Source organism: Eschscholzia californica, unplaced genomic scaffold, assembly GCF_041429995.1.
Source record: "Eschscholzia californica isolate CP2 unplaced genomic scaffold, dmEscCali1.0.p SCAF_2, whole genome shotgun sequence".
Taxonomy (NCBI): domain Eukaryota; kingdom Viridiplantae; phylum Streptophyta; class Magnoliopsida; order Ranunculales; family Papaveraceae; genus Eschscholzia; species Eschscholzia californica.
Genome location: NW_028238309.1, coordinates 51,517,103 through 51,541,611, shown reverse-complemented (window position 1 = coordinate 51,541,611; position 24,509 = coordinate 51,517,103). Strand labels below are relative to the sequence as shown.

General features: G+C 37.0%; 1 protein-coding gene and 1 non-coding gene across 2 annotated transcripts; both read left to right on the top strand.

Annotated features, from left to right (window-relative positions):
- The first annotated feature begins 1,525 nt into the window (after positions 1-1,525).
- LOC147558819 (ARM repeat superfamily protein) lies at positions 1,526-22,504 on the top strand. The gene is made up of 35 exons (XM_086660483.1): positions 1,526-1,944; positions 2,890-3,057; positions 3,169-3,258; positions 4,055-4,191; positions 4,291-4,381; positions 4,479-4,561; positions 4,677-4,783; positions 4,859-5,011; positions 5,653-5,717; positions 6,941-7,028; positions 7,176-7,254; positions 7,329-7,437; positions 9,516-9,575; positions 9,715-9,833; positions 10,964-11,345; positions 11,442-11,626; positions 11,715-11,787; positions 12,497-12,647; positions 12,797-12,966; positions 13,088-13,438; positions 14,651-14,818; positions 14,912-15,205; positions 15,448-15,624; positions 16,846-17,109; positions 18,060-18,158; positions 18,325-18,509; positions 18,884-19,219; positions 19,367-19,520; positions 19,653-19,763; positions 20,318-20,485; positions 20,674-20,791; positions 21,122-21,280; positions 21,445-21,557; positions 21,647-21,706; positions 22,161-22,504. Exons 1-35 carry the CDS (start codon positions 1,789-1,791, stop codon positions 22,344-22,346), a joined length of 5,409 nt encoding a protein of 1,802 aa, XP_086516609.1. The 5' UTR covers positions 1,526-1,788; the 3' UTR covers positions 22,347-22,504.
- Positions 22,505-23,198: 694 nt separating this feature from the next.
- On the top strand, positions 23,199-23,269 carry TRNAG-GCC (transfer RNA glycine (anticodon GCC)). The gene has a single exon. It is a non-coding gene; the product is annotated as a tRNA-Gly (tRNA).
- The last annotated feature ends 1,240 nt before the right edge of the window (positions 23,270-24,509 follow it).

The following is a 24,509-nucleotide window of genomic DNA, read 5'->3' as shown; positions in this document are numbered from 1 at the left end:
ATAAAATGACGTAACAGATGATCAAGTCAATCTTAATATAAAAGACAATCAATAGTAACAACTTATTAATATTTTTATATTGATAGGGCGATCGTGTATTAGGAAAACACTTGGAGAAAGGGCATGAGAGACCCATATGAGGTTCTTCCCCTTCACCGGGTTTTGTGTGTGAGAAAGAAAATGAGATGAAGATGGTTGAAGAAGGTCGACTGACGGACGACATTTGAAGATGGAAAGTCGTCTGACAGAAGACAAATATGAGTTTGAAAACCTATACATAGTAGAAGCCAAAATGAATTGGGGACAATAATAGGCAATTGAACACGAATTGGGGCTAAAAAGAAATTAATCCTTAAAATTTGGTCCACTTTACAACCAAACTAATGGTCCATCCTTTTTTTTTCGAGAAATTGACTACGATCTACGTTAGTTTTTTTTTTGAAACCATTGAAATCCATTTCATTCATAAGTGATTAAATCACTGATTTACATGGCAAATAGTAATTCCTCTCTGTTCAGCGACATGAGAGTTACATAAGTAAATTTTTAGAACTTCAAATGTAAAGTACCTCATGAGGTGAGAGAACTTGGACTAGACTTTGACGAAAAAGATAGAAGAAAGATGAAAGGATCCTAAAGATCACGAATAAAAGGACCCTAAAGGTCAACAAAATATTAATTAATACAAAATAAAAAATACTAATTTAAATCCCCGTTGCTTTCGCCGGAAAACCGCCATTGTCGCCGGAAATCGTCGCCGGGAAACCACCGTCATCACCGGAAAACCGTTGTCATCACCGGAAAACTGCCACCACCATAAAAAAAACCCGTCATCATCGGAAGACATAATTAACTCAGCAAGTCTGAACGAGTCAATTCCTTCTTCTTTGTTACAAGTATTCGCCAACCACCACTAAAACTTTCTCTCTCTAACTTTCTCTTTCTAACTGTCTCTCTCTGTCGCTCTAACCTTTTGAAACTTTTGATTTTGATTGTGTAGCGATAGAGAAGTATCGGCAAAGATTAGAAACTAGTACTGATGATTGTGAAGAACAGAGAACGACAACCCCCATCCTTCTTTCTTGTCAACGCCGCCACTTTAAGATTTCGTCTTCAAGAAGCAGTAACTATTTAAGAGAGAAATTGTTGTTTGTACACATTCCGGTTTTTAGGGTTTACCAAATCCTAGAAAAAATCGGTGGGGAATGGTGGACAGTTTTAAAGCAATATTTTCCAGATTTTCTTATTATAGATCTAATAAGATAAAGCAAACTAACAAAAAGGAAGATCCGGAGGAGGATCCTCCTCCGGAAAACAACAAGATCTAAGTTTCTCTCTCTGGAATAACGGTTATTTCTAGGATCTCCACCCTTCGAGTACGATCTACGTTAGTTGTTACAAGACATTGATACATCATGAAGATGTGACGAACATAATAACCGCCTAATTTAAACCATAATGAAAGAGGCCTAAAACCCGACAAATTATCATACTATATATTGTCTATGTTACATGGATAGATCTTGATGGCAAACTGTTTCCACCGAGACTCGATCCCACGACTATGGTTCATCCTTCTAACCAAACAGCTCACGTAACACCGTTAAGTCATAAACTCAACTCCGTCCAAGTCCCGACCCGTAGAATTGTTACGCACGCTAATAATCTTCCTATATTTCATTTTCCCTCTAAAAAAAAGCTCAGAAAACAAATCGCGAGAAAAAAAAAATTTCAGTCTTTGTTTTTGATCTTCTATCAAGAGAACTACAGATAGATTCTTCAGCGATCATGGAGAAAACCGATGAAGAGAGAGAAGAAATTCTCGATCGTATGCTTACTCGTTTAGCTTTCACAGATGATCCTAAACTCGAAACCTTGCTCTCCAAGCTACTTCCTTACTCTATTTCTTCACTCAGTTCACAAGCTCCCGCCGTCCGAAAAAAGGTTACTATCTTCTTAATTGGAACTTATTTTGTTCATGTAGTTATTCAATTGATTATTTTAAACCTAAAAAATCAATGCTCCTGACTGGTAAATTCACTGGATATCGAATTTCGATCTCATTTTGAATTTGTTATTAGGTTTAGTTTTATGTACAATCTGTATATATTTATATGTATTTGAATTTTAGTTTTTGAATTGATAATATAATCTCGTATTGTGATACTGAAAACGTCAATTGTTGCCAATAATGGAATAACTAAAGTTTGAGTTTCAATTTTAGGTTTTTGAGTAAGTTACATGAAAATGATGAAGTTGGAGAAATTAGTGTTTGATGAGCCAAGAAGAGCAAGTAGTCTTTGAGGCTGACTATAGCCTCTGGTAGTTTGGTGCACTTGAAGATATTCCTGTTCTTTTTCTGGCATTTCTGAAATTCAAATTTGAAACTAGACACATTCTGAGTGAAACATTGTTGAATTCTTTAACTTAGTAAAAATCATTGAGTTGATTTGACTAGGAAACACCAATCTCTTTCGAACCATTTGGATCACATTTTTTACTGTTACGAGAGAGTTGAGATTGTGTGGATGAGGTGAAATTCTGTGGAGTAGTAGCTTGAGGTAGCGGACCTAGGATTTGAAGAATTAGGTCGATATTAATTGGGGACAAACGACGAAGTGGGTTAATTATTATTTCATTCAGTAGTGATTGAAGCATCAAAGGCTTCCCAGAAGTAGTTAATGTACATACGTTTTAGCTATTGGTGTATCTGTGTGCAATTCAAGATCATCCATGTAGTGATGTATTCTCATGTTTTTTGTGGTTGCAGTTCACAGGTTGCATGTATTATGGTTTAGCTCTACAATTCTGGTTTCAGTGTTTATTTTGCTCAGTTGGATATTTGGATCTCAATTGTTTATTGTAAAATTTTTGTTGCTTGTATGATAGGTGATGGAGATACTTAGTCATGTGAACAAACGGGTGAAGGACCAACGACATATTTGTTTGCCTGTGTCTGATCTATGGAAGATGTATACAGAAGCTAATGCTGCTCCAATGGTTAAGAACTTTTGCATTGTATATATTGAGATGTCATTTGATCGCCTATCTCCAGAGGTGGGTGTTCTTCTAGTAGCTGAAGTCTATAGCATTTTATTGAAGATTTAGGATGAGAGCTTGCCAATGTTGCGTACAAAATAAATAAATTGGAAACATTTTATGGTACAGGAGAAGGAAGTTCTGGCACCTATGCTGGTTGCTAACATCTCAAAGCTGCCTACTCAACATCAAGATATAATTCTGAGAATCGTTGCGCAGGTATTTATAATGTCCTACGAAATTTTACATACATACTGTTGAAATCCTCTTTTGCTTCCTCTTTTAGATTTACATTTATTGTTTTGCCAAATGTTAACAGAATAATTTAATTTACTATTGGACCTGTTTGCTATATTTGGTCCCGTTTATTCTATCTTCAAACCTCTATCTTCCACAAACATCTTATATAAAAACAATTTGCACTCAACTGAGTGCCTATTGGAATTTGGAACTCACCAAGTTACGCTGCATGTTGTGAAAATATTAGCAGATTATCCAGCTCTGGTTCACAGCGTTTTCTTTTATAATTCATGTTCCTAAATCCTAATGTCAATTTGAGTTTGTCTTGGATGAGCCACTACAAGGAACTTCCAGACTTTCCCTTAATGGTGGTTGAACATTAAGCATTTATAAAAGATCCAAAGAAATATAGAAGTCATTATAAGTCGTTGCCCCGCCTTCTGTATCTTTTTGTTTTTCTGGCAGACCTCTGGTATGCAGCCCTACGTGCGGTTTTCGTAGAAGTCAAGGTCTTGTTTGGTGGTCCTTTTTATATTTTCAAGCATTGTTTAAAAAAGCACAATAAAGTTGAATAGATTTGATTCCTGTTATAGCCTAGGGTAACTAGTGTTAGTTCAAGATACTCCTAAATAGATCAAAACAACCATCGCAAAAATATATGAACATATTTATATATATACTGATAAAACTAACGGTCAACTCAGAAAGTTGAACCATTTTGTGCAATATATTTTTCTTGCTCTTGTTTATGTAGTTTGCTTTCATATATATTCAGGTTATGGGCGAATGTCATTCAAGTCAGGTCAGCGAGGATGTTGCCGCAAAATACCAATTGATGAATGATCCACGGGACGTACAGCTTTTTGTTGATTTCTGCCTTCACACAATTTTATACCAGCTTCCATCTCAAGGGTTTGTTACCAGCCTTACCAATTTATTTGAAAACATGTTTTCAGCAAGTTTCTTTTAAATGTTATACATTTACTTAAAGCAACTATGTATTTTCTTCAGAACACGATGCTCTGCAGGGCTTTCTATTGCTCAGACGGACCGTGTTTGTGGGAAGGTTCCGCTGCAAGGTGATACGCTTCTGAAGCGAAAGGTGAGATCGTGTGAGTTATGAGAACCTACTTTAGAAAATTAAATGGCCAGTTACCAGTTTGTATCATTGACTATCTCTTTGTATATCCTGTTATTAGTTGGGGATCTTGAATGTTATTGAGGCTCTGGACCTTGCTCCAGAACTTGTTTACCCTCTCTATATTGCTGCTTCTTCAGACAGGTACTTGCCAATTGGCTTTTGTATTCAGCTGCAAGCGTAGTTCTGATTATAGTTTATGCATCTTTAGGAATTTTAGCTTTAGATACTGATATGCTTAATGATGGTTTTCTTTAAGCTTTGAACGGGTCATTATGAGAGGGGACGAACTTTTAAAGCGAAAGGCAGCTGGTGTAAATTTGGAGAACGCAGGATTGATAGTTAGACTCTTTTTACTATTTAATGGTAGTTTTCTTTAAACTTTGTAACCTTTTTCGAAGTACTTCTGTGTGTATAGAGCCTCAGTCATATAATATGCAGGTACCGTTGGTGTGGATAGTATTGCTCTAGAATCTAGGGTTCATCCTGGGAACTCTACACTGAGAGCTCGATTAATGTCTGTTTTCTGCCGCTCTATTAAAGCAGCAAATTCTTTTCCTTCTACTTTGCAGTGCATTTTTGGGTGTATATTTGGTAAGCTTAAATGTTCTTTATTCTTCTTGATCTGAAGTATCTGAGAGACGCTAGTGGTTTGGCTTTTTTATGAAATGTTCTTTATTCTTTGCCTATATCACTATAGGCAAAATTTAAGGATCTACATGAGTATGAACTATCACCAGCACAAGGGTGGGTAAGTCTAGTCTATGTGAAGATTTATGGTAGATTAGACATTGACTCAGCCATAGACAAGTCAGCGGTTTTAAACTTACTCTGAGACCCACTTAAGAAATTTTGGTACATCTTCATAGACATATAATATTATTATATCGTGTTCTAGTTGCATTGTGGTGCTGTTAATTATGTGGTGCTGTCAGTTGTTTGTAGGACATGAGAATAATTCATGTCAATGATAGTGCCCTAAATACTTATAGAAACCATAGATTTAAAGTGGGTATTCGGCCACAATATTGAGTAGGCCTGTCTGTGCAATCGATATCAGCTAAATTCAGATGCTTAAAGGAAAATGGGACCCACAAGAAGACACCACCTTTAACCTAATGCCCGCTCACGCCAATGATGTAGCTTTGGCCAATTTCTCGTGTTTTGTTTTGTTTTATTTTGTTTTGTGTAATTGATACTTGCAAACGCATTTCCCAAACTTTACATAAATACAGGAGCTGGGACCACATCGAGGTTGAAGCAGTTGGGAATGGAATTCACTGTCTGGGTATTTAAACATGTAAGAATGCAATAGTTTTTGGTTTCTAGTTTAATTTGTAAATAGTTATGTTCTTACCGAACTCTTCTCGGCTCCTTTTCATCTTCCAGCCCCAAAATGTATCAATGGTATCAGACGAGGTTGATCTGAAAGTTTGTATTTATTAAATGCGAAATAGGAGAACTAACATATAACATGCTGAAACTGTGAATAAGAAAACGAACACCATAACAACTGTAAAAGTTTCAGCATGTAATAACTAGTAAGTAAATGAGAAGGCTAGACGTTGGATAATGATAGGAGTTTGGTAATGAGATTACACTTAAGTTAACTACTTCAGCTCTTTTTGTTCGTCTCCACATGGTCTACTAGCAACAAAGTGCTCTTTATTCTTTATACCTAGAACTATCAGCCATTGATATTTGATACTGATCTATGCAGGTTTTCTTCTCCATGTCGTTTTCATCTCTATCATATCATCGTATGCACGTAGTATCTAACAAAAACAACCTTAATGAGGATGTTAGTTTATATAATTTATACATAATGACCTAGTCAGTTATATACACGTTTGTTTACACAGAGTATTTCTTATATAAATTATATATCATCTAACTTATATGTCATATGCATGAGGTGGCAATGAATGATATTTGGTACGTAATTTTGGAATATGTGTGTACTCATCGGGGCTATTTTGCCAAGTTCCTTAGAGAGAGTTGTCTGGCACTCCTAGGTATTCTCTACCTACCAATTTGTGTTGGTTTCGGGTACAAGTACCCTTTTTGTTGAAGGTCGTTCAAGCTTTTCGTGGGAGTACGAAATGGGTTACTTTAGCGCCTGGTACCCGCACATTGGCTCAATCTCCCTTCTTACCCTGAAAAAGCAAGGTCACATTTCATTCTTGAACCAAGAATCATCTTTCGGCTAGCGTAGCCTCCTCCCGCCTCATGGCGGTTCCCTCTGTTCGACGACGACGGTTTTAAATCTTCTTCTGATAAGAGATTTTCTAAATAAACAAGCCAGAAATTCCAACCAAAACATATCTAGAAACTGAATCATTCCGACCCAACACATGAATATTTAATAATGCTTGGTTACTAACTTACTGCAATGTAATGATACAATTTAAGGCAAACTGAAATGATTATGTTCTGGAAAGTGTGGAGAGTCCAAATGGAGTCTGAAATATTAACATGGAGAACTATAACTATGCCATAAATTGTTTTTTTTTTTCTGTGCAGGCAATCATGGATCAGCTAAAACTTGTGGGCCCTGTTATTCTCAATGGAATTGTTAGGTCCCTTGATGGTTATTCTAATACAGAATCAGGTCCAAACCATCTACTCCAAGCTGTTCTTTTGTTCCCAAACTCTGTACTATTTTTTTTAACTGATGATGTTAGAAGATCCAAGACCTTTGTCCTGCTGATTTCAAGGGTTCAAATTTTATCTAATTTGTCCAACTCTTCCCATGTAGATGTCGTTGCTAGGGATGTGAAAACCTTTTCCTTTCAAGCTATTGGGTTGCTTGCACAGCGTATGCCTCAACTTTTCAGGTACTTTTTCTAAATCTGCTGCTGTCACTTAGAAGTTCTTGTATGATCCAAATAACGCCTCTTCCTTGTCTTAGAGATAAGATTGATATGGCTGTTCGGCTCTTTGATGCTTTGAAAGTTGAGGATCAGTCTCTTCGGCTCACTATTCAGGAAGCAACAACTTCTCTTGCGATAGCGTATAAGGTATGCCAGTTTCACAGAGTCATGAAAATCCTGTTAGACTATCTACAGTTACGTATATGGTATAAGGGTATTTATCACATACTATATCATGGCTGTAGTGATAAAGAAGCATGGATATACTGGTGTTGGCTCTTTTATAGGATATATGGCGACCTTAGGGTGCTCAAACCTTACACTTCTGCGTTAAATGCCTTTTCTAGATTGTACATGCAATTCCGGTCTTCTGCTCCTAATTAATAATAATATTCATTGTCCTGTAAAGGAATTCATAGTTGCATACTGTAGTAGGGGATATCTGAGCAATAACAATACTAACATCTTCTTGTCAGGGCTTAAGTAATCTCAAGCGAAGTTCTGCCTTCATTACAAAATGTAATTTGTGGGGTTATGGTACTGCCGACATTTAAACTATCTGCAGCAGGGCCGGCATTAATTTGACCAAAGAAGTTTTAAATATTTGCAACCATTTTTATGTGACGTCCAATGCAGATGGTTTATCTAATGGTGACACCAACCACAAACCATTAAAAACTTGACCCTTGAACAATTTAACTTTGATATGGGAATGTAGCAATAGGTGTTTATCCTATTCATAATATTACTATCTTTTGGCTTTTTTTTTTCTAGACTGCAAGGTAATCGTAGTTATAGAAGACAGAAGGAAAAAGGAAACATTCTTTTGAATAGGCTAGGCTGTTTTAGCCTTTTAGGTGATGAACAAGTATCGATGTGGTTACTCATTTGAAATGAGCTAGTATTGCATGCCGTAAATTGACTCATGCGATACTGTAACTTGATAAGTAAATAGCTGTATAAGTTGGACCCTTCTTGTAATCTGATGACCGAAACTCAGATACTTGTATCGGATACAGAGATAATTCCTTCATTGACAATTCAGCCGTTTCACTAGTAGAATGTGGGGTTTTATTAATATGTTCATCTTGTTTGAACTCCCACACAATAGCTTCAGGATCATTAAATACCACTTCGGGTTAATATCTTTTCTGGTACTACTATAATAATAATCGTTTGCTAGGAAATAAAAGTGGCTAGTCTAATAACATATGTGTTTCAGCTGTATTCCTGTAGGCTGCATTTGCCTTTCCCACTTTCTGTATCTCGATACCTTGTACCAGTGTCGGCTACAACTACCCTTGCTGTTTTGATAGAATCTTAGGAAAATTTTATTTTCTTCTTCTTACGTCAAAGGATGCTTCCATCTCGTTCATGGATAGGAAGGAAATTATTATGACATGTTTCCTTTGATTGACTCTCCTGAAGATTATTTCTCCCTAACCGGTCTGGCAATTTAAATGGCTCAGTATAAGGTCTAAAATGTAGTAGTGATCTAATGTTTATTTGGTTGAAATGTGAAATCTCAAAATAATCATGTATTCATGTTTCCTTGTTTATAAGAGAGTATGATTCTGTTATGATTCTGTCAAGTGTTATGTACCCTATAAGTTAAAGTGACTTTTACACGTCTAGTGTTTTGAATATATTGCTGACGCGCTGAACTGATAAACTTTTAGAACTTCCAAGGATGTCCTGTAGAATTTAAAACAGAAGTACTTATACAAAATGGAGAAGTGAAGTACAACCTTGCTCTCTTGCTCTGTTTCCTGGTTTAGTCGATGCCTTTCTCCTTTGTTCTGATATGTTTCGACTTTTGACACAATGATGATTTATTGCATCTTCAAGCTGTTTCAGACGATACATCTCTATCTGTATTAAATATTTGCTTTACTATTTATCTGATGTCCGAAATGAGGGCAGAACTATGATAGACACAAAGTAGTAGCCTGAAAGTCTGCGCTGACAGGCCCTCTTTCAGCATGACAATTCGTCTTGTACTAGGTGAGTAAGTGCTCCACAAGTGGCTCTGACTCTCTCGCATAAGAAATGTAAATATATTAGAATATTTTCTTATAGTCAGAGGCCTTCCACCAGTTCCATGACGGGTGTGCCCTTACAGTTCAATGAACACCGTCAGCTAACTTGTCTTTTCTGCTATTGACATCCTCATGGAGTTATTCTTATCTTCAAATTTACATAAACTCTGTTTTATCTTAAATCAGGGAGCGAATCTTACCATCTTAAAGGATCTGGAGACACTTCTTCTGAAAAACTCTCAAGTGGTAAAACCTTGTTGGCTTTAGCTATATGTCTTACAGTTAACAAATAGGTAGTTTTCTGTTAATTTATCTGCAGATAACTGGGGGATACATGTGAAATATTTGCTCCATAGTGAACACGTGTTGTGTTGCTATTCTCTAGGAACAAAGTGAAGTGCGCTTCTGTGCTGTTAGGTGGGCAACTTCTTTATTTGATATGGAGCATTGTCCCAGCCGGTTTATTTGTATGATTGGAGCTGCAGATGCCAAGATGGATATAAGGTATATCTACTTATTAGGTTGCAGTGTGTGGTTATCCTTCATCTTACTGGTGATTTGGTTCACATTCCTTCTAGGCTTTGACCAGTGAGAGGTTTCTACTGTGACGAAGTCCTCCCAATATGGTTAAAGATTGTTTTGGGTTTTTGAGCTTTTCTCCTTCTTGCCTTCTAATTGTTTGTCTATAGTGCTCTGAAATGCCTGTTTTAATACATGCCACTTTGTGGTTATGGCCTACCCTCACGTCGTAAAAATACTTAAGGCAGATTTACTATGGGGCTACAGCCTACCCTCACCCCGTAAAAATACTTAAAAAACGAATTTTAGACCACCCTGACATTATTATATTGATAGCTGCATGTCCATTTATAGTCACTAAGTGAGCTTAGCTCGGTTTGTTGAGGTTGCCATTTTAGAAGTGGAAGATGCAGGTATGCTCCTTACCCAACACACATTTGATTATTTTTTTTTAGCATTTGGGTACTAATTTCCGGCCCAACTTATACCCAACAACAATCCCATTTCCAGAATCGAAAATACAAATAAAAAAATATTACAACCACAATTGAACTCCAAAATATTGAATCTCTAAAGAGGAAAAATATGAAAATGAGTAAAAGGAATCATATGTTGGATAATATTTATTTTAAAGTTCTTTCTTAGATTGTTTAATATAGTTATAACTTGTTTAGAGAATGCGAGGATTAGGTAGTGAAAATTTTAGCCTACCCTGGATGCAAATCCTGTGATCCGCCACTGATATATACACAAAATATATCGTGTACTGCCACAAATGTCAGATATATCCGATTATCCCCGACATTGTGGTCTCATTGTTATCCTCCCGGCTAGAAGTTAATAAGAAAACAAACTCATACAAGAGAAGAACTACTCGCGAGGTCCTTGCTACAAGCTAAGTGGTTAATGTCTAGTAGAAAGACAAGTAGAATTGGCTTATCAGAGTATATGGTAAGTAAAGTTTGTCATCTAATGTCTGTGTTTCTCACACAAGGGAGGGGCAAAACATTTGTTTTCCACTCTCTTAGTGATACAAAAACTTCTTTATATCTGCACTAATCTTATAAAATATTGTTTCAACTCGTAACCGTCTTACAAAATGTCTTAACTTGTAGAGAAATGGCGCTTGAAGGTCTTTTTCCTATGAAGGACGAAAGAAAAACTATATCCAACACTACTGACCTTAAATATCCTAAGATAACTGATATGCTGGACTATATTTGCAAGCAGCAGCCGAAGTTGTTGGACAACACTAAATTGAGGGAAGAAGAACTCCTTTTCCCATCAAAGATGTATGTGGCTATGATTACATTTCTGTTGAAGTCCTTAGAGGCAGATCTCATCCCAGGTAGCTGTACAGCAGGAACAGCTGAACTTCAGTCTTCGATGCAAACACTGTGTCTATTGCTAGAGCATGCTATGGCAGTTGCAGGCAACGCTGAGTTGCACGCCACAGCCTCCAAAGGACTAGTTTCTATCGCGTCGAACATGCCAGAGGTTAATATATAATATAATAGTACATTGTTATTTTATGTGGTTCTTCTTCACCTGTTGTGCTTCTCTAGTTGTTCTTGATCTTCTCTTGTGCTATAGATGATGGCTTTGCGCTACGCGGAAAGGCTTTCATGGTTGAAGCAACTACTCGGTCATGTAGACTCTGATACTCGTGAATCTGCAGCACGATTGCTGGGAATAGCTTGCTCTTCTCTTTCATCCTCTGCAACTTCTGATCTTATTTCAGAACTCATTTCCTCCGTTAGTGGATCCAAAAGATTGAGGTTTGTAAGACTTGGGGTTTTTCCGATGTCTCGAATTTCACTCATGAGTCATGACTTCACTCTGATGTTGAATATGGAATCTGTACAGGTTTGAAAATCATCATGGTGCGCTGTGTGCAATAGGATATGTGACTGCAGAATGCATGGTAACATCATCTAAGGTAAGTTTCTATTAAAGAAGGCTGCCTTCTACTAAACATTAACCACTTAGAATGGCTGCCTTCAAAGAAAAGATATTTTTTTCCAAAAACAAAGAAATTTTACTTTCAAGTCCTTAAAATGGGTGCCTTAAAGCTTAAAAAATCAATTGGCTCAAACTAAGTTGACTAGTTCTTGCCAAGAGGCTTTTGTCCTCACAACGGTTTCTAGTCTATACGTAGACAGTCAAACAACCCACACACGTGCTTCTATGTATATCGCATTCTTATATATGTACTGTTGTATCTTCTAAAGAAGAAAAGATATGTATGATTGCACAAACGACTTAGACTTAAGACTCTGAGTCATGCAACTCCCATAATGCTTCTACAGTTCTACTTATACAATATAGACAGTCAATGTATAGTTTCTATTAAAGACCTAAAAAACTATATGTAGACAGCCATACAACCCATGCACACGCTTATATGTGTATAATGTGTGTATGATTGTGTGGAGTGATACTTAGACTCCTGATCTTCTTTCCCGTAAGCCTTTGCTAGATCCACTTCATTGCCTTTCCTCAAAGATTCTACGGTACGGGCAAGTATAGTAGTGCTATATATATATATATAATTTGGTCAGTAGTCATCTTTCCGCGAAGCTCAATTCTCAATCATATCTTTTCTCTTTCACTTTATATAACAAATATTCTGGTCTTTTGGCGTTCAGCTTCCAGAATCGCTGCTCCAGAGTACCATAAACTATTTGGTAGATGAGGTTAATTCTGAGACTGCAACATTGGCTTCCTTCGCAATGCAAGCGCTAGGTCATATTGGATTGCGTGGTCCGTTGCCCACATATGGTCATGACTCTGGTTCAGGTAATGCTGCTATATATTGTGGAATTTATCAGCTGCAGTCTGCATGTCTGGTGTCTGTATAATAGCAGCAAGGTGGATTTTGTGTATGTACTATTTATATATATCTGAGAGCATCAAGGTGATAAGTAACTTTCACAATGTAAATGCAGGTGGAGTTTTGGTGGTTTTGCAGGAGAAATTGGGCAAACTTTTAAAGGGTGAGGACGTCAAAGCGGTTCAGAGAATTGTTCTCTCGCTTGGGCATATTTGCGCTAAAGAAACATCATTTTCTGTCTTCAAAGTTGCCCTAGATATAGTGTTTAGTCTGCACCGATCAAAGGTGCACAGTGAAGCTTATTTTCATCATTTTTGTTATATATGCATTTGAGAGATCTAGTAGATCATTAGTTATTTGATCATTTGGAATTGTGTTTCATTCTAAACGTTTGGTTTTATTACAGGTGGAAGATGTTCTCTTTGCAGTTGGTGAGGCTCTTTCTTTCTTCTGGGGCGGTGTGCCTGTAACAGCTGATGTGATTCTTAAATCCAATTATACATCCCTTTCCCAGAGATCAAAGTTTCTCACAGTTGATGGACCTTCTTATCTTTCAACACCTGAGTCTATGGATGAAACTGAAGCTAATGAAGATTGCCATGCCATGGTCAGGGATGTTATAGCAAGAAAGCTTTTTGACGAGCTTCTGTACAGTAGCAGGAAAGAAGAGAGATGTGCTGGAACTGTCTGGTTACTATCACTGACTATGTACTGTGGCTATCATCCAAAAATTCAGCAACTGCTTCCCGAAATCCAGGTTTGCCTGTTATGTGCTCAGATAAACTTTCCTTGGATATTTGGGGCTTTTGTTTGTGATAATGGTTAGCATGTTTCCCATTCGGTGATACACCAGAAACCTACCTGATCCCTTGTGATAACTGTTAGAGCTTGATCATAAGAACATACCGAACCCTTACTCCCTTTAGTCATTTAGTGTATAATCTGGTTTTGTATTGTATGTACGTACACAGTCTCTAGATTAGTGTCATTTGTAAGTCATTGTGACTAATGTGATAATGGTTATCCAAAGGTGAAAAATGTAGGTAAAAAGAATCTAAAAACTAAAACAATAAATATGTGAAAGGATGTATCCTCTTAATATGCGCCTTATTCGATACCTCGTAAGCTTGTACTGATTTTGGATACCGATGCCCGTGGTTGCAAACTTGCAATGTGTAGTTACCAAGAGACAAGATCAGGAAAACCACTAGTTTAGTTAATAATGTTCGCAGGGTTCCCATGGATATGATAAAAATGGCTGATTTCGACTAAAAAGTATGGACATCATCTGCTTATCAAGTAGATCATCATCACAAAGAAAATTGTTTTAAAACCCCAAATGCTGTCTAATGTAGTGGCTTATCAGGAGTTCATGACAACCTCAATTGTAAGCGAAGAATTGGTGGGCTAGTCAGTTCTTATAAAATGCAGATTTTACATAGAGATGTTCTACGTGACGAGGAGACCATTCTCACACCAGTGGCTCATGTTTTATATCTCATATTTCTGTCTTGTTACTACTAGCAACTTACTAGACTGGAATTGTTGCTTTCCTACTTTATTGATCGGAAGTAACAGAACAAGAAAGTAACAATGAGGCCAGAAGCTCGCGACATATTTATCAAGAAAACCCTTTTTGCATGTTTCTGAAGCTTGTTTTACAACATAACTATTTGAATAATCAAACACCAAAGCTCATAATGGTTACTTAATGGGTTGCTTAATAAGAAACATGGGTGCCTAAATATAAATAATACCCTTTAGAGCCGTCAAAGAGCCTTTGACAACATAAACTGTTAAGAGTTGACCATCTTTGCTACAAAAGTAATTCTGACCATGTTCTATTTGTTTATTAATACCAGAATCTTATATTGTAAATTTTACCACTATTAACATATAGATTCTCCCTCTATTCCAAAAAATCTTGATAACATGCCACTGGGTTGATCCAAATATCTTTAAATTTCAGGAAGCTTTTTCCCACCTGTTAGGTGAACAAAATGACCTCACACAGGAGTTGGCATCCCAAGGGATGAGTATTGTGTATGAACTTGGTGATGCATCAATGAAAAAAGACTTGGTAAATGCTCTTGTAGGCACACTGACTGGTTCCGGGAAGAGAAAAAGAGCTATCAAGGTGATTAGAGTGTTCCAAATTTAATTTCCTACTCTCTGTTTATTTTAAGTTGCTTGGTTACAGATTTGAAAGTCTACAAATTTTCTATTACAGCTTATGGAAGATTCTGAAGTATTTCAAGAAGGGGCTATAGGCGAGAATCTTGGTGGAGGAAAACTTAGCACTTACAAGGAGCTCTGTAGTCTCGCTAATGAAATGGGGCAACCGGACTTAATTTATAAGTTCATGGATTTGGCTAATTATCAAACTTCATTGAATTCCAAGAGAGGTGCTGCTTTTGGGTTTTCTAAAATTGCAAAACAAGCTGGGGATGCCCTTGGACCACACTTACGGTTGCTGGTTCCCAGGCTTGTCCGCTACCAGTACGATCCTGATAAAAACGTGCAGGTATAGCCTATTTATTGTGTATGCGTATCTCAAGGTACAACTGACTAGTAGTTACACAGAAAATTTCATCTGTGATTCTGTATCACTAGCACTACATGCAGCTTTTGCCAAGTGTCTGCTTCAAAAGTTTTAGTTTTTCTCAAATTTTAACTAAACAGTTGAAAATCTTTTAGCTCTTGGACGGTTCCTCTTAAATATTTGAGTGATTTCATTCACTTCTTTTTCTTGTTCCGTATTTATAGGATGCTATGGGAAATATCTGGAAGTCGCTTATTGCAGATTCCAAGAAAACTATTGATGAGCATTTGGACCTTATTTTCGATGATTTGTTGACTCAATGTGGGTCCAGGCTTTGGCGTGCACGTGAGGCTTCGTGTCTTGCCCTTGCAGATATAATACAGGGGCGCAAATTTGACCAGGTTATTTAATTTTTAATCTAGATTGCAACTTGCACCAGTGCTTGGGATATAAACTGAAAGAATATTCACCGTTGCCCAGTGTTTCTAGTTTCTACTTGCGGCTCGTACTTGGCAACTGCAACTTGCGTGAACTTACAAAATTTATACGTTTATTTAATCTTCAACCAAAAGTTCCCTTGATAACATTAATATAAATAGACCATATTTCTCCTCATCATATGAAAAAAATATGTATTTCTATATTATCTGTTCGTTCTTTGCAAATTTCTTGCTTGAGGTTTTCAGCTGAAGCATGTTTTCTATTTCTCTAATTGACTACACAATTATGGGTGGGAAAGACACATCATGAAATATATATTTTTTTGAAACGTTTGAATTAATATAAGAAAAAGAATTTACAAAAGAATTGTGATGAGTTGCAAGAAGGGCATGTTACTTCATGAATCATGATCTCATCCCAATTCAAAACAAAATCAAAATACATGTCGGCAGGCTTGTAGTAGATCAAACATAAAATGGGTCTGTATTGATGTTTGATGGTCAGTGAGCTCAGAGCCTCACAATTGGCATTATGATTTAGGACTTCTGTTTTCTCTGTGAAGTGATGTATTGGGTCTTTATTTTCTACAGTTCTAGGGAGCTCTGGGTTTGTCCAGAATAGGAATTTAGTTCTCAACAGTCAACACCCATAAACTTATAGTCTTATACAATGAAATGAATGGCCTAGCTCTGGTGACCCTGGACCTTTACCAAAGAAGAGGGTGATCTGAGGCCTTATTTTTGGTGGATGTTTTTCATCTCCATTTAGATCATCATATCCAAATATTTCCATGACGTCATTCTAAAATGTTGAACCTCATCGAAAGCTGGTTGGAAATTCAATGTTCTATCATTTACTCTTTTTTTAAAAGTTTGTCTGTGGGCTGTGCTTTTGCTTCATAGTATTTGTCTGATATCAATGCTTTTGCTTGTATTTGGTTGCCTGTTATACTTCCTTCGCTTTACTTTTTAAAAGACATGGCAAAGGAGGGATTTTGTTTTAATGATTATCATTGGCCCAATTTGCCTCTCTATTACGTTTAACTTGTTTGCCTTGTTGGACTCGTGACTTCCCTTCGTACTTGTCTCTACTTTTAAAGACTCTTTATCTTCACACTTCGTTGGTTCTGTGCCACTAAATACGCTTTCAATATTTTAGCTGGATTATATGTTCTTTTGCAGGTCGGTAAACATCTAAAAAGAATATGGACTGCGGCATTTCGTGCTATGGATGACATAAAGGAGACTGTCCGAACTTCTGGTGAAAGTTTATGCCGTTCTGTAAGTTCACTAACTATAAGGTTATGTGATGTATCCCTCTCAACGACATCAGATGCCATGCAAACAATGGACGTTGTTTTGCCATTCTTGCTAGCTGAGGGTATTGCGAGTAAAGTTGCAAGCATCCAGAAGGCATCAGTTGGAATTGTAATGAAGCTCTCTAAGGTAGTTTTTTTTTTCTACTATGCTAAATGGGCCAAGGGTGATAGAATACTTCCTCTAGTTGATTTATCATAATTAATTTATTAAGGACAAGATCAAGAAACAAAGTAAGGAAGCAGTGATAATGGAATGAGTGCCAAATATTTAGAAGAAACCTGAATTAGAGAATGCCATTTCGGGGGAATATATGATCATCACTGACGGTTTAGTTGAACTTACAAAATATCGTCACCAGTGGTTTTATGGGCACTGTCTTTGTTTCCATAGTTTAGAGATATATGATTTGAGGGTTTGGAAGACATTATTTACCTTGTTGTGAAGATAGGAAGCATTTTATAGAACATGAAAATCTTGTTTGGGTGATCCAAGTAGAACGCTTTGTCATGGTTCCAACAACTTAAATGATTATCTTTGGAGGGGATGAATATGCATTTATGTACAAACTAGAAATAATTATTGATATTACATACACATATTTTTTGGAGATCACCTAGTAATAGTGACCATTTTTTTGCTTGCCATAATCCTTACTGCTCAAAACATAGATTTGGTAGGCCGTAGGTGCTACTAAACTTGCTCAGTTTTAGAGGTTCACCTAAAAATAGCGATATAATAATGTCATGCCTACTGATGACGGTGCCATATATAGATTTCCATAGTTTCTATCCCCGTTCAGCCTTAGTAAATTACATCATTTTACATGTACAACTATGCCATGGTACGACGGGAAGCAGGCTGTTTGGTGGTTTCAAGGAGTGAGATTTTCCTTAAAATACCCAATCTTCATAAAAAATATGTATACTACGTAGATAGCAAGTGAATTTTCATATTAACTATTTTAACCAGTTAATACGGTCCTCCGTATACATTAACTACTCTCAACTTACTGCTAGTTAAGTGCGTTGCCCTTTCTATCATACTCATTAATATTTTTTATTTGCACATGTTCACAGGGTGCTGGGATTGCTCTTCGGCCACATTTACCTGATCTAGTTTGTTGCATGCTAGAAAGTTTATCCAGTCTAGAAGATCAGAGGTTGAATTACGTTGAGGTTTGTATAACTCCATATAGCAAGCAATGCCATCTCTCAATATACTTGTTTTAAAATGTCGACCCTAAGTTTGGGTTCTGATGATCTGATCCTTATGCTAGTGCTTCTGTTTGTGCACTTCTTCTCACCTAGACGTCTCTTTTTCTTTCTTTTCCTGGTTTTGTAGTTACATGCAGCGAATGCTGGAATCCAGGCAGATAAGCTTGAGAATTTGCGGATAGCGGTAGCGAAGGACTCTCCCATGTGGGAAACTCTTGATTTATGTCTTAAAGTTATTGATACACAATCATTGGATGTATTAGTTCCACGTATTGGTCAGCTTGCACGATCTGGGGTCGGTCTTAATACCAGGTTTGTCCATGACAACTTCCGAGTTGGTTTGAAATTGAATATGTTAGGTTGAAGTTTAATTTGGGCAAGTATTAACCTATCTATTTGTCTATTGGTGCAGAAGAATAAAATAGTAGATGAAACCGATTTGGTCCGACTCTGGCTCACTCTTTATGTAAATAAAAAGTTGAACCAGTCGTGATTCTACTAACTAAAAATGACAATTTTGATCTCCCCCTTAAAGAAATCAAACGCTCCTAAATGGAAGAGGAATCAATTATTTTCTAGGAATGAGGATCTGGGCATTATCTTCGACTCGGCCTACAGTAGATATTTAACTGTTAAACATGAGCATGTAAATAGCTGTTTCTTATAGTTTTTATTGTTCATCACAGAGTTGGTGTTGCAAGCTTTATTAGCTTATTAGTCCAAAAAGTAGGTGATGATATCAAAGGATTTACCAGCATGCTATTGAAGGTCTTGTTTCCAGTCGTTCAGGAAGAAAAGAGCGGTGCCGCAAAAAAAGCTTTTGCAAGTGCTTGTGCAATTTTATTGAAGTATGCAGCTTCCTCTCAGGCCCAAAAATTGATTGAAGATACAGCAGCCTTGCATACTGGTGACCGAAATGCTCAGATCTCGTGTGCAACTTTGTTGAGGAACTATTCGTATCGCGCTGCAGATGTTGTGAGTGGATATGGTGCTACCATCATTCCTGTCAACTTTGTTGCAAGGTAAGATACGAAACTCTCATAGGTTATTCACTGAGAACTTGATAAAAATCAATTTCAAAATTCAAATAGATAATTGCAATAAGTTTGTTGCTAAGAAGAGGAATAAAAACAATTGCTGTTGCATCGGTTGATTTTCTACTTGTGCAGATTTGAGGATGATAAAGATGTTGCTAGCCTATTTGAGGAGCTGTGGGAAGAAAACGCGACCAGTGAAAGGGTCACTCTTCAATTATATTTGGTTGAAATTGTTTCTCTTCTTTGTGATGGCATGGTGTCATCGTCATGGGCAAGTAAAAAAAAGGTTAGACTGAACATTTTGATTGGATCTCTCTAATTTGTTCTCTTAGCACGGACCAAACTTATGCTATTACAGCCTTACAGGTATAAGTCTTTAAATCCAGCTGCTAAACTTTTTTCCTATATGTACTTGCAGTCGGCCAAGGGAATCAGAAAACTAAGTGAAGTTCTGGGTGACTCACTTTCATCTCATTATCAACCGCTGCTTAGTTCTCTTTTAAAAGAATTACCCGGACGGTTATGGGAGGTGAGAATTCTGAAATTATGGATCTTTAACCACATATTGCAGAAGTGCAGAGCTCAAGTGTACATATATAAAGTGTAACGACCAACTTAGAATTCAGTATTGTTTTGATTATTGTTGCAATTACTATTTCTACTTTGAAAAGCTTATTTTCTTTGAAAGCTATTTTTCCATACAACTAGTGCACATTTTTTAACATATGACATGAAAATGATTGATTCTTAGGAAATAAAGAGAATAAACTTTGTAGAATAAATTAAAAGTGAATTGTTTCCATAGTGTTTCTTACACTAGTCTGAGGCATACTCTTTAGATATCTCTGTGGAACTGTTTCCATAGTTGTTATCAAATTAGTCTGAGGCATATACATATCCTCGAGGAATGTGCCTTTTGTAGCACACTCCTAGGCTTTTGAATGCTGTCTGTTTTGGTATTTGAGGAACCCTTACAGCTTGTTCGGGGCTTGTTTTTTTGGTAAACACTGCAGTACCGCAAGTCATACTTTGACTAAATTAGCATGATTTTCCGTCTCTTAATTGACTACGGTTGTTCGACAGGGAAAAGAAGCCATATTAAATGCGATTGGTGCTCTTTGTACTGCATGCCACAAATCAATTTCTGCTGATGACCCTGCTACACCAAACGCCATTCTAAGTGCAGTCACATCTGCATGCACAAAAAAACTCAAGACATATCGTGAAGCAGCTTATTCTTGCTTGCAAGAGGTGACACATGAATTTTTTTTCCCCTGCTTTTCAATATTAGCAAAATGCATTCTCCAAGCTTTGGATCATCAGAGTTTCACCATTTTCTTGAAAGAGCATTTATGATTTTCTTGAGATTTAGAGCATTCTATCTTTTCAGTCTTTTCCATGGAAGATGCTATAAATTCCTTTGTTTTTATGTTGATCAGGTGATAAAAGCCTTTGGCAATCCAGATTTCTTTGGTATTGTTTTCCCATTATTATTTGAGGTATGTAGTCAAGCCAATGTAGCCAAGCCCCGACAAGCATCTTTAGCAACGGAAACAGGTAATGTTCTTTCTTAGATGGTTTGATCAGTCGGTATAAAAGTATATTTTTGTTATTCTGCGGAACAGTTCTTTATTTTTTCACGTGACCTTCATCAAGTCATTGGCAAATAAAACAACTCACTCATTGTGTCTTAGAAGCCTTATTTGGCGAGAACTTCAAAATCAAAATGTACCAATACAAATAAAGATCAAAGGAAACTAGATGTTTTTCTCGTGCATTCTAGTAGCTCATTTGGCGAGTTCTTTTAGATCCAATTGTGGAAAATGGAATAATTGCTCTATGCATGTCTGCTTGCATATTTAAATTTCTTTTTGTTTTCTAATGCAGGAGAAGACAAAGAGGAAGAAGTTTCTGCTCCACTAGACAAGGTTTTGGAGTGCATTACATCTTGTATTAATGTGGCTCATCTAGCCGATATTCTCAAACAAAGAAAGAATATGATCCAAATATATTTAGTTGCCCTATCCCCGGCTCTGCAATGGACAGGTATCCTAATCTCTGAATCTTCTTTCTTTTTCTTTCCTCCTCTATAGGTTCGAAAGACAACATGTGGGCTTGGTGAAGTTCATCTATGTCAATTAAAAAATTTGAAGATTATTTGCCAGAGGTCTAAATTTTTCTGCCCTTACTAATTGAACTTTTGAAACCAGTTAAAATGTCAGCTTTCTCATCAATAAAGGAACTATGTTCAAAGATAAACCAAGTCAATAATAATTCTCAAGACAAGTCTCTATATGCTGAAGCTACTGCTTTAATTCAAGAGGTAACCTAAAAAAAATCTCGTCTCCTTTCCTTTGAATTTTTTTTTTAGAAAGTGAAGCACATCTAACCTCTCAGTTTGCTAATGTTCAGCTATTTTACTCTGTGGTTCCTAAAGCAGTCGAGTGCCTAACCACGGTTAAGATTGCCCAGGTACATATTTTCCTTTATCTGTTTTTGTCTTTGAGTTGTTAGACGGCTCATCTTTTACTCAAAACAATTCCGGGTCAATGAAAAACTCTTGCTGATGTTTCTCTTCGGAACTCCAAACAAAAAGAGAGGCCCCAAGCTTTTAAACTAATGTGTTGTTCCTTTCCCAAGTCTTATAGAAATGACTCGAGGTCTGTGAGTTAACCCGAGGCGGATTTTAGAACGTTTGTTCTTGTCTGGTCGTGATGTTTGCCACGTCTGATTGACTGATTTGGCTGATTTCATGTTCATTTGTATCAAACAATTCAGATGAGTCAGATCCAGAGAACAAGCAAAAACAAACCCATTTACTACCTCGACTGAGATGATGACACGATATACTAGTTCGATAAACTTACTTCCACTAATCATTCGTTTATTTTGGTTTCATGAATTTAATAAGAATATAATGCTTCAGGTTCATGTAGCAGCTTCAGAATGCATTTTAGAAATAACAAAATTGTACAAGGTTGCTCAACCGACGATGAGTGAAGACGCAAGGAGTTTGAAAGATGAAGTTATTCATCTGTTGGAGGTGGAAAAGAACGAAGAAGCAAAATCAACGTTAAGGGAGTGCATCAACCTTCTCGAAAACAAACCTTAGAGCAAAACAATCCATACTGAGTTTTTGTAATTTACATGTCTATCTCTGTTTATCAAAAACAGGAATAACTCATCTTAAACCTAGTTGTCGTCAATCTGAAGAAAGAAAAAACCTTGTAACTAAAGTAAGCTTCTCTATATTATCAAATGATTATTGAATTTGCCTCCTCCCTTTTTTTTCTTTTTAACAATTTCATATAGATAGTCAGACTAGTGTCAGGGGCGAAGAAAGAAGCGACTGAGTCTGCTCTCTTTCTGGCGCAAGTTTCTGGAGAGTAGAGACCTGTATGAAGGAAAGTGGGAAGCTCAGCCTACCTTGCCCTTTAGAGGAACATGCGTTTCTTTAATGGAACGAGCTTGTGGGATGGCAACACAATCGTCATTAGTAAATATCCTAGTGTTTCTATCGTATCCTAAAACGTTAGTCCGTTTTGATCGCAAAATTCAACCTGATAGTCCATCTTGATCACAATATTCCACCTGAAGTGGGTAAACGTATTGACGACCATGTCTTGTAATGACCCGATTTGATCGCGAAATTCAACCAGAGTCGGTCTTGATCACAAAATTCCACCTGACGTTGGTAAACGTATTGACAACCATGTCTTGTAACGACCCGAATTTCAACAGTTGCTGTTATTGTGTTTGCTTGACACTTAGGTGCAAGCATGCCGGATACAGAGGTCTCGAGAATCACTAAACTTGAGCGGCGCATATAGCCCAGACCCTAGGAAGGCAGTGGTGTGGGCTCGTGTTGAGAAGACAACTGCTCGAAATGAAACTACATTATTCACATCTGAGGCCAGTCGGGCTTCTGAATAATTGCTCCAATTAGAATTATAGAGAATAACAAGCACCAGTGGTCTAGTGGTAGAATAGTACCCTGCCACGGTACAGACCCGGGTTCGATTCCCGGCTGGTGCATATCTGTTTTTTTGCTGTCGTTCTTTTCCTATTTGTTGCTCCCAAATAAAATTGCTAGCACAATTGATAAAAGTCTTACTCTGTGAGAGGGTTCCAGTCCACAGCCTTATCTTGTGGACTACTAGCACAATTGGGAACAATCAATGTCTAATTATTTTTGTTTTCTCTCGTTGTAATTATTGCCACGTTTACACCTTTTATCGATGCATTCATTACCTTTATGTGAAGTCAATGACTAAGTCTTCGTGACAGAATACGTGAGTCAGTCAAGTCTTTAGTAGGTCCCTTTTGTGTATTTAAACTTAATGATTAAATGAATGAAATGATCAAGATTTCAGAGCCATCTTTAAAGACATTATACATGTGCTTCTTTAACTAATTAAATCATCATGGAGCTTCTTAGATTATTGATAATGTCTATTTCCTTTCCAGTTTAATGCTGCTTGCAATCCAAGAGAGAGAGAAGCTCTTATAAGCTTCAAACATAATCTTAATGATTCTTACGATAAACTCTCGTCTTGGGTTGGTAAAGATTGTTGTAAATGGAATGGAGTAATCTGCAAAAACAAACCAACTAGGAACACTTGATCTTTACCAACCCAAGACGAGAGTTTATCGTAAGAATCATTAAGATTATGTTTGAAGTTTATAAGAGCTTCTCTCTCTCTCTTGGATTGCAAGCAGAATTAACTTGCCACTTATATCTTCTGACGTCCGGACACTTGATCTTTCCAAAAATTACCTTTCATGGCCTATTTGTGTTTTACTATGTAATTCGGTAGAAGATACGAATTCTTTGAATGGTTTGGATCTTTCAGAAAATCAACTATCTGGAATGCTTCCTGGTTGTTAGTCTCCCTGGAGATCTTTGGTTTTGATAAGTTTCCAAAGCAACAACATAACAGAGAATATTCCAAGTTCTATGGGCTTTCTTACTCAACTTCAAATGTTGCATTTACAAAAAAAATTCACTCAATGGAGAATTATCTCCCTCATTGCAAAATCGTTCCGAGTTGAGGGCAATCGATCTTGGTGAGAATAGACTCACGGGTGCAATACCAAATTGGATAGGAGAAAGCCTTAAGGATAGACTCAGAGTTCTCCGACTACATTCTAATAAGTTTCATGGTAAAATTCCTCGAAAACTTTGTTACCTTATTACGCTTCAAATATTGGATTTGGGACGGAACAATCTGTCCGGATCAATTCCAAAATGCTTTAGCAATTTTAGTACAATGGC